The sequence below is a fragment of the Astyanax mexicanus genome, chromosome 3 (assembly GCF_023375975.1).
Source record: "Astyanax mexicanus isolate ESR-SI-001 chromosome 3, AstMex3_surface, whole genome shotgun sequence".
NCBI classification, from domain to species: Eukaryota; Metazoa; Chordata; class Actinopteri; order Characiformes; family Acestrorhamphidae; genus Astyanax; species Astyanax mexicanus.
This window is the reverse complement of record NC_064410.1, coordinates 17,042,018-17,052,622: the sequence shown is the minus strand read 5'-3', so window position 1 is coordinate 17,052,622 and position 10,605 is coordinate 17,042,018. Positions and strand designations below refer to the sequence as shown.

Below are 10,605 nucleotides of genomic sequence, written 5' to 3'. Positions count from 1 at the left end.
TGTCTCCATTGAATGGCTTGAGTATGTCAGGAGTACAAGAGATGTTGATGTGCACCATGCCCTAACTCACGGAGAAGTGAAGTTTGGTGCATATTATGTGGATGGTTATTATGAAAAGGATGGTGTACGTAAGGCTTTGGAATTTAATGGTTGCATGCACCATGGTCATGAGTGTCGTTACAGACCAAACCAGGCCCATCCTATGTCAAAGGTGCTATACGGCGAGTTGCGAAAGCAGTTTGACATCAAGGTTGAGACACTAGTTCAAACGTACAGTCTAGATGTTGAAGTGATGTGGGAATGTCAGTGGTCGACGGCTAAGAGGCTAGATTCAGGTGTTGCAGCATTTATGTCAAATTACACCGTTCCTGAAAGGTTGAAACCAAGAGACGCACTCTTTGGCGGTAGAACCAACGCATATAAATTGCATTACAAAACAAAGGAGGGTGAAAAAATTAGATATCTGGATTTCACCAGTTTGTACCCATTTTGTCAAGCTAGAAAGAAATACCCCGTAGGTCACCCGCAAATAATTTTCCAAGATTTCCGCCCTCTTGAGGAATACTATGGTCTAGTCAAAGCGACAGTACAGCCACCAAGAAAACAACTACTTTAACGCCGTACTTGTATTCAAAACTACTGATGTCATTAAAACCGACTTTATGGTCACTCGTGTAGCCAACATCTGTCTGAATCTGTTCTGCTATGGTTTCTAATGCATTGTGTGGCGTAGATGGATTTAAAAAATGTGCGATACAGATTGCAAAACACAGTTTGTTTGAGGTGTTTGTTGGACAAAAAAGGTTCATTCTGTTCCGGTCAATCACCTGATTGTGTGCAAGGTCACGCACCCTACTTCGCACACCTCCATTTTTAACCATGGCTATCGAGACAGTCAACACCAAACTATTGTCTGTTTTAATACTATTGTTACTTTGCACAACCCTTTCAATAGCATCCAAAAACCTGTTCACATTATAACCATCTCTGGAAGACAACACAGCGTTCACATCAGATGTTAAACTATGGCCTCTAAGGGTAATGTCAATAACACCGCCATCACCAGCCAACACTCTGGAGAATGACACTATTTGCGATAACACATTGTGCACATAAGTAGCGTACGAACCCATGTCTGTAGATGGCGCATGACGTAAATTCAACGACCTGTGTAACACAATACTATTAAACCGCGATCTCGGAACTATAGTGTAATCACCCACAACGCCACCATTTCTCACTAAGCCCGCAATATCGCTGTCAGATAAACCAAAGTTGGATGCTGTCGGATCGAGTGGCGGATGTCTATTTTCATGTGTACCACCACCTGTCTGATCTGTATGAATAGTTTGTGTATCCCTCTCTACAGATTCTAAAACAAGGTTGACATTGTCCTGTAGAAAAGACAACTGCTCACTGTGCGACATCTGTTCCAATACATCTGTCTGCCAACTATCACTAAACCTACAACACTTTGATGGCGGGGCCTGTGTGGTACGATTTCTAAACAAGTCAACATCTGCATTACCCTGTGTGAATGTTACTTGTCGGTTATTACTTGGACCGTTAATAGGTGTATCATACGTATTACTTAGATACCGCATTTGTTCGTCAATGGTTAAATGATTAGACAAAACATAATGGTTGCCAAAGTGTTGTGTATCAATGTTTTGCTGAACATTAGGGTTAACACTCGCCTCATACATTTCGCTTAGACGCTGCAATTGTTCATCAATAGACAACTGGTTCAATGAATCATATTCATCTCTAACACACGGGTTGTTGTCTGACCCCCAAAATCTTTTAGATGCCATATTTGTCTGATTGTTTGTTTTAGATGTAAATATACATTGAAAATATGTGAAAATGATGACTTCTGTAACAATGTGGAAAAACACTAGCCTCTAACTATTGGCAACACTAAACACGAGAGGATGGCCCCGCAATAGGCAGAAATGGCGATAATTTTATCTCTAACGCCTTTTGCATTTTAAACATTATTTGTATTAAAGATTTGAATTGATCTTTTGACACATTACCAGACATATCAAATTTTCTAAATTCATCCAGATATATATTTAGTTGTTTGTGTATCTCTTGAATACCTTTTTCATGTCTACGGTTAATGGCAGATTGTCTACGTAGCTCAATTAAATTGTTCAAATTTTCTTGAGATATCTTTGCATTTAACTGTGACAACCTTTCGTTGTCTTGGGAAGATTTAATACAAGCTTCTGTTAGTTTTCTGTTTGATTCTGTGATTGTTTTGTTATCTAGCAATATTTTTCTGTTTTCTTCAGAAATCTGTCTTAGAACAGTTAAAACCTCGCCAATACTGTTTAAATCACCATCGGGTCCTACCTGATCTTGATGCTCATGCTCTTGGTTTGATCGTAACTCATTTGCGTCAGTGTCTCTGTGTTTGTCCGAAGCGTTTATTCCAACATTCGGTGGTGCGGCAGCAACAGTTTTTTCGACTGGTTCGCTGAAACTGTTCTGATCCCAGATGTCCGTCAAATCCTCCGACCATTCGTCCTTGTTTAAAACATCCTGGACATCATTGTGCAACACACTTTCTCCATTCGTAGACTGTCCAGCGTTGTTCAAATCTGTGAATAGAGCCCATTACATATGAGTCGCTAATCTTAAAGACAAAAGACAAATTGAAATATAGAGTATGTCGAAATGTATGTACCTGTATCTAACAGTATGCAGCTGTCTTCCAGCCTGATGCGTTTTCTGCTTGAAGATGGTCCCCTGTTGCAACGTTTACCAAGCAACACCTCCGGACTGCTCGTTAAGTTTGGCTTAAAGGCTCTCCTGTATCCGCTGTTGTTGGTTATATCCTGTAGTTGAGGATTTTTTGGCTGTTTGTACAAATTGTCGAATCCGGGTGGCGTGATACTATCCACTAAGCGTTTTAGACCTGCTATAGAAATAATATAAGTAACTATCAAGCAACAAACAACACAAATTAGAAAATTAGAAAAAATTGAAAATTAGAAATACTTACCAAGAGGGTCCACATGCGCCGATGTGTTCACAGACTCTGTGGAAATGTAAGAAATGTTTCTAGTGAATGTCTAGATCTAAACAAAAAGAATAAAAAGACATATATAATTTATACACACATACCCTCACAAAGTTGAGATAAACCTTCAATATTTTGAATGGCTTGGATTGTTTGCAGCTCACAGGTTCCTAGACCAAGAAAATACCTGTTAAGAAGAATATATTTGTAACACTTTTAAATGACAAACAACAGAATGTATGTAAAACTTTGTTGTAAAAGTCATGCTTACCAAGAAAGCTTGCGTCCATCGTGGTTTTTTCAGGCTAGCGTCTGAATGGGGCACCTCCAACAGAGTTGTGAGCCATCTATATACAAGGCCACGTAGACCACTCCTACCGTTATTAACATATTTAAAACATTTAGCCTGTGATTGGTGTAGCTTTTGAAACGTAACTACCATGTAAATAGGTTTAGTAGATACAGATTCTTAAAATTGTTAAACTGAAAATTTGATTATTTTATTCACAGGTTTAGAATGTATACTTAAGAGATTACATTAAACATGTATCTTACTTTTTTAATGTGTTTAGGTAAAAGTGTGTTGTTTTACACAAATAACAATCCAAACATTTAACATCAACCACATTTAAAACATAACAAACTGAAAATGTAGACCTTAAAAAAAACAAAAAAAAACATCTTAATGTGGATAGACTAAAACTAAAAGGATTCCACACATTTACTTTACATTTAAAACATAATGTTCTGAAATGTATGCCTTAAAGACATCTCAAAATGAACAGACTAAACGTAAAAGACCAGCGTAGATTGGTTGGGTGGTAAATGTGACCACACAATAGCTTTAAAAAACATTTAACAGTCCGATCATTTACAATGATTTAATTGACACCCATAATATAAAACATATATTTTAAATGTCTTCAAATTAAACAAAACTTAAAGTCTCACACACCAAACCACAAGATCTGATACACAGTAGACAGCACGGCTACAGCGTTGCTTTGCATACAATTAACACTGATGGGGGCTCTTATCAAACAACTGTGAGATAATTTACATAGTGATGGCTGGTGTTTGTTTAGGGGTGCCTGTGTAGGTCGTAAAACAAGTTACATCCTGGTGGGTGTGAGGTGACGTCTGCGGCAGAAGACAAGGGTGGGGGGGTGCTGGTGGGTAATAAACATATCAGCCTGTCAATCAGACATGTCCCAAGCCTTGTCAGTCAGCATGCCATAAAGTAAATCATAAATCAAAAGATCATAAATCAAGTCATAAATCAGGGGTCATAAATCAAATTGTGATAGGTAGTGTATGGTAATTACTACTGACAAAAATTTAGCTCTTTAGCATTAACTCAACTCGCCGTGTACGGAAGAAAAGAAATGCTGACTATGACCCAAAGAACTCCGCCCCCACTGCAGTGGCGGCTCCTGAGAAATATCTCAGGGGGGGCAATTGTAGAGGTAACATCCAAGTGACCTTTCCACTAGGAAAATAAATAAACAGCTAGCTAACAAAGAAAAATATAATTATAAATAAATATTTCTCTTTACAGTGTATCAGTAAATATCATCTTGGTTAAAGCTCTACAATGACTGAACAATTATCTGTGGTCACGAAAAAAAGTTGATATCACAGTTAGCACTCACAAACAACTGGAGATTTACCATCCATTAAATAAACTGAATCTTCCCAATCACAACAATTTAATTCCATCTTAATCAGAGAGCATTTTATTTTAGGTATTGCATTTTAGAATAGAAATAGGCAATAGCACTAGGGCTGATGTGCAATGAAACACTAACAATTAAATCAGTTCAATCAGCAATTACATTACTCCCTTGTACTAAAATTTTGCTCGTCTCTCTTTAAAAGCAGCAAAGTGATCAATCACCTCTCATTAAAGTCAGGCATGTTCCTGACCTGTTCTCTCTCCATTGAAAGCATGGACAGAGCATTGAGACGTTCCTGTCCCATTGCATTTCGCAAGAACGTCTTTATTCTTTTTAAGGTGGAGAAACACCTTTCCGCTTCAGCCGTTGTCATGGGAGTGGTTATGAGGATGTTTAACAGAGTCACAGTCTCAGAAAAAGTCTCCTGGTGGTTGTACCTCAGTAGAACCTGATATAATGCCAGTGCACCACAGCAGCTTTTGAATTCCGAACTCTCATAGATTAGTGACAGCTCAGTCTTGACCTTTGCCTTATTCAGCATGGGGTATGCCATGAGGGTGGTGTTCAGAGCCTCAGCAGGAAATGTACGGCAATGTTGTTCGAACATGTCTCCTTGTAGCACTGATAAGGTGGTCAGTGAAGGAGAACCTTTCTTTAGCATGATCCAGGATTGTGTCACAGACCTGCACACACACACACACACACACAGTTATTTAATTGGGTTTCTTAATTTCTTCCACTATTATTGAGAGAATAGAGATAGATGTAGTGGAAAACTACAAACAGGGTTTCAGGGTGATGAACAGGCCTTTCTTAAATAGTCAGTAATACATGCCTATACCTCTTTAGTCAGCCTCAGTTTCTCTTCTGCTCCCAAGAACCTCCATGATCTTGTGGCACGTTCTGCAACTTGCTGCTTCTCAGTGGATGGGTCTTGGTCCCTGAAGGATGACGGACCAACAGTAATAATGTCACTGACTATAGCTGCAATTCCTATCTGTATTTTTTGTGTGCATTTGAAGTGCAAGTGTGTGTGCTGTAAGGAGTGTGAATTAAATATAGAAATTGATTACCATATATGAAAAATACAAAATAAAGACAAACTTATTAGAAGTTAGAGCTTAGATTCTCTGCATGAACCCGACCCGATCCGAAGGAACCACATTCCTCGGGCCACGTCGGGTCAGGCTCCAAAAAAAAGTCTGATGTAGGCATCTGTTTTTTAATTATATTATGGCGCTATCATCACAATGTAGCTAAGTACCAATTATTAGCATTAAGGAAAATAAACAAATTAACAAAAACTGAAAGTGATAAACTCAACACAGCTATAAGTCCATTTGAGATGCAGCTGTGAGAACCTTTGCCTGTGAGCAGCTCCTGAAAACCTCAAGCGGGAGGATGAACTGATAAATCTCTCTCACTCTCTTTCTCTCTTATTCATAGTTAATCATATTGGTAAAAATGAGTGAAACCTGTAGAGTTTATTGAGTTTTTGAGTTTGTTTATGTGTTTCTCAGATTGAGCTGATGTGTAAAAACTAATAAAGCTAGCAAAGCCACTCTTAAACAAATTAAAACTAGCTGAGTTGGAGGAGAAAATGTGCAAATAAAATAAAATTAAGCTATAATAAAAAATTCAAAACTATTATAACCTTGTAAGTTACAAATTTAACTGTCTAAGAAAAGTTGCACTAGTTAGAATGTTTTAATCACACAGCTCTGGCCGCACGTGAGCTCCTTCACTCCTTTACTTCAATATTTGTAGTAAATAATAGTTCTATGCTTCTATGTTGCAGTGTTAGTTAACATCATTCTAAACAGATTTCGCTCATTCAAACAGCCCGAAAACAGACAGTTAATGGGTCGGGTCGGGCTCATAATAACAGTTTATGGGGTGGGTTGAGTCGGGCTCGGGCAGAAAGTGCACGGGCATAATTTATAACTAAAGAAAAATGTTTTTCACTGATACAGACTTACACAAAGGATGTACATCTGGTTATGGCCAGTTTTTTTATTAAGACGGTATGAATAACAGTATTTAATCTTACCTTATGGCCCAAAAACTGCTTGTGAATCTCTGGATCGCTCTTCTTCTGCAGCTGCTGGTACAACACGTCAACATGAGGCATGATTTGATGAAATAGTTGAAGGAAAAACTGGAAGTCATCATCCTGCAGCATCATCAAAAAGCCAGACGCCTCCCTCACTGTAGTGCTATCAAATGAGCTGGTTGTCCTAAATGATTCAAAACACTGTATTAGGTCATCTAGGTTCTCATAGACAGTGTTCACAATTCTGCTGTTGAAATTCCATCTTGTGGAAGATGCTCTTGGCAGACTTCGCGAAACAATCTGGTCAAGAACGTTTGGGCGACCGGCTAAAAAAATGGTAATGCCATCCAAATCTGAAAAGAAAACTTTCACTCCTGTGATGTGAGATGTGGCTTTCTGCATAATCAAATTCATCTAGTGTGCATAACAATGCACATAATGGGCATTTGTGTAATGTTCCCACACTTTTTGCTGCACACCTGCTCGCTTTGTCATTTTCAGAAAAAATACTGTTTAGTCTTTGTAAAATCGCACTGGCAATCGAATTGAATGCTGTATCCAAGACGGGGTTAAATTCAAAAAACGTTCTTGCACAGCATGGTTACCGTCAATGTATCGAAACACAAGCACCAATTGACTGTGTGTGGAAACATCTATGGTCTCATCTGCTTGGACAGCTACGAAGTGAGCTGACTTCACCTCCTCCATGATGCGTTCCCTGATGACTGATAGCATGCAATCCAACAGCTCATTTTGCACTGTCTTTGACATGCCCTTAAAGACTGTGCTCCTCAAATACCTCATCTAGCGACGCCACTAAATCCACCAGTCCACGAAAAATCCCAGGGTTGCTGGAGCCCTTAGAGTGCTAATTTGAACACTCTGCAAAACTTCACACAGTCAATAAGACGGGCCAGTATGTGGCGTTTTTTGCTCACCTCGTCGTTGTGCTTACAAACAGCTATTCTTTAGCCCTCGTCCAACTGCGTAGCAATGTTTTCCTTTCCGAAAGCTGAACATTTCAGGCAGCTGTCCATATGGAGCTTCCAAGTTTCATGCTTTTTCACCTTTTCTAAGAGATGCTGCATGTCGGTGACACCTGTAGTAGTCCATGCGGTCTCTGTGCCAGTGCCAATATTCGGATGAAACAGAACACAGGGATAGCAGAACAGGGCACTTGCTACTTTACAGCCTGGTAGCCATGTTTTCCGTTCATACCAGCTTCGCGAAAATCCCCGGTTATATGATTTTCCTCCCTTTGTAGACACTTGTTTGATGTTTAAATTTGGTCTCGGTGGCCCCAAGTCCTTAGTTACTAATTTATCCTGATTATTAAGACGACAGAAGGCAACTTCTCTTAATGAAACCATTGAGTTGTTCTAAGTTGAAGGAATGCTAGCCATGTTGACCAGATCTTTAGCTGTACCATTTTGTGAGCTTACGTATGATGTAAGCGCATAAGTGCGAGCCCTCCCCCGCAGATATTGCATTGCAGAGCCTAAACAATAAAAAACTTTTAATATGAAAGAGCATTCAGGGCGATTTTCAGTCAGACTAAAATCGCCCAAAAGGGGTGGTACGGCAGCCAATGCACCTCAACGCTGATTGGACAATGACATAAGGAGGCAAGAGAACCTGCTCAGAGCAGTCATAGTTAAATGCCGCAGTAGAATGTGAGAGAAAAAAATCTTCCTTTTTGTCCGTTCGTGGTGCGTCGCCCAATCGTCGCCTAATTAACAAACCGCCCCTGCCCCACTGTCAAGCATGGAGGTTGGAGCCTTATGTTTTGGGCGTGTTTCTCTGCTAAGGGCCAAAACTACTTCACCACATTAATGGGAGAATGGATGGAGCCATGTCGTAAAATCCTGAGGGACAACCTCCTTCCCTCTGCCAGGAAATTTAAAAATATGTTGTGGCTGGGTCTTCCAGCACGACAATGACCCAAAACATACATAAGTTGCTTAAAAAGAAGCACATTAAGGTCATGGAGTGGCCTAGGCAGTCTCCATACCCTACTCCTACTAAATTATGGAGGTAGTTGTCGCCAAGTAACAGCCTTAAAATCTTAATGATTTTTGACAAGTGAATCAAAATTCCTCCTTTCATGTGCGCAAACCTCATTATCAACAACAAAAAACGTCTGACTGCTGTGCTCGCCAACAAGAGTTTTGCCACCAAGAGTTTTGCCAGCAAGTATTATGTCTTGTTTGCCAGAGACATCAAATACTTATTTCTCTCTGAAAAATGCAACTAAATTTATATTATTTGTACAATTTGATTTTCTTTTTGATATTCTATTTCTTCCTGTTAAAATTCATTTACATCTAAAATTATAGACTGTTCATGTCTTTGTCATTGGGCAAACTTACAAAATCAGCAAGGGATCAAATAATTATTTCCTTCAATAAATGAAGGTCATATATATTCAAGATACCCAAAAATAAAGCCTCTGCATGTGGTAGATCTGTGTGTTTTGTCTGGTGTTTATTCTTACAACAAAGCAGTCAATTATTGGAAAATGTCTTCAAACTAAACACCCATTTTTTTTACCTCAATATTACTGTTATATATAAAGGCAGCTGTTTTCATAGGGAATCCCAAGATGCATTGTGTTCTACATTTAAATAACAGAACATCATTAACCACTTATTTACTATATGAATTTACCAGCAATTGATTATAGTGTACCACAACACCTACACGTCATCAATGGCCAGTGACGTTTCTCAATAACTTTATTTTTCTTTCTTGTACAATTGTCCATTGTCTCTTTATTGAAGTGTCGTTTACCGCTGTCTCTTTGCTATAAAGATACTTGAAGATGAGGAAGAAGACACCGCAGACATTGCCTTAAGTGTAATACAATTATTTAATACAAAGACTAAGACAATATCTACAAAGCTTCCTAGGCCAGCCCTGGATGTTTCCAATCCGATGTCCCTGCTCTCTCCCCCGTCCCCACTCTCTGAGGACCCCTTTATAGATTTGTGGTACACATCTGGAAACACTTAAGCCATACATATCCATAGACAGTCATAGACAGTCATAGGCAGAGTCTACAGTACATGCATTAGTGAAAGAGAAATAAATAAGAGGGTACAAAGAGAAATAAAAGAGAATATAAAGAAAATACATATGCTGAAAATATACGTCAGAAGCATTCATCCACTAAGAGAGGAGAGCAGATAGAAAAGGAGAGGCAGGGAACAAGAGAGAAAAACAAGCAAAGGATTTGCAGAAAAGAATAAGGAAAAATAAAAAGAGTGAAAGAACATTAAAATAACCTATATTTACAGCAGTGAGCAGGGTTCTAGGAACTAATGAACTGCGGTCTCTCTGAAGCTTTGCCTGCAGTTATTGTTGTATTTACTGTTCTAATGTTGTTGAGTTATGACTCTTAGTAACTGGTGATAAAGGTCTGTTGTGTGTGATGAGTTTGTATCACGTTGTTTACCGTGCAGTAGCTCACTTTTACCACTAGACTACTCTCTTCTCTTTGCAGCATTAGTGGTGAGACTGGTTTCATCAACCAAGGGAGCTGTATTGCTGTATGAACTTTCTAATTAAAAAACATGAAAAATGACCAGAACACCATGCCCATCGGTGTATACATATTTGTTGCTATTTAAATGACACAGAGGCAAGGTGTGGAAATACTTTTTTTACTTTTTGCTGGGTGTCGAACAGATCCCTTGGTATTTTCTTAGTGTCTTCATGGGGTAGAATCACCATCTCTATTAATCAGGTTCAGGTTAAGGATTGTGGAGACCAAACATTTTTTACCTTTTAGTACATAAATGTATCCCTTAATTGTTTTAATGTCTTTAATATTAATCTACAATGTA

The 10,605-nt window shown here is 38.8% G+C and overlaps 1 protein-coding gene across 1 annotated transcript; it reads right to left on the bottom strand.

Annotated features, from left to right (window-relative positions):
• Positions 1-1,475: 1,475 nt before the first annotated feature.
• LOC111196928 (uncharacterized) lies at positions 1,476-5,368 on the bottom strand. The gene is made up of 5 exons (XM_049475915.1): positions 4,929-5,368; positions 3,136-3,218; positions 3,014-3,049; positions 2,696-2,929; positions 1,476-2,609 (listed from the first exon to the last, which is right to left on the bottom strand). The coding sequence occupies exons 1-5, from the start codon at positions 5,366-5,368 to the stop codon at positions 1,921-1,923; spliced, it is 1,482 nt and encodes a 493-aa protein (XP_049331872.1). The 3' UTR covers positions 1,476-1,920.
• Between the last annotated feature and the right edge of the window lie 5,237 nt (positions 5,369-10,605).

Excerpts from the sequence above, each read along its gene's own strand:
- LOC111196928 (XM_049475915.1), bottom strand. The coding sequence starts at position 5,368 with ATGCTAAAGAAAGGTTCTCCTTCACTGACCACCTTATCAGTGCTACAA. Across the intron at positions 3,050-3,135 it reads TTTATCTCAACTTTGTGAGG|AGTCTGTGAACACATCGGCG; the intron begins GTATGTGTGTAT and ends ACATTTCCACAG. Across the intron at positions 2,930-3,013 it reads GGCGCATGTGGACCCTCTTG|CAGGTCTAAAACGCTTAGTG; the intron begins GTAAGTATTTCT and ends TTATTTCTATAG.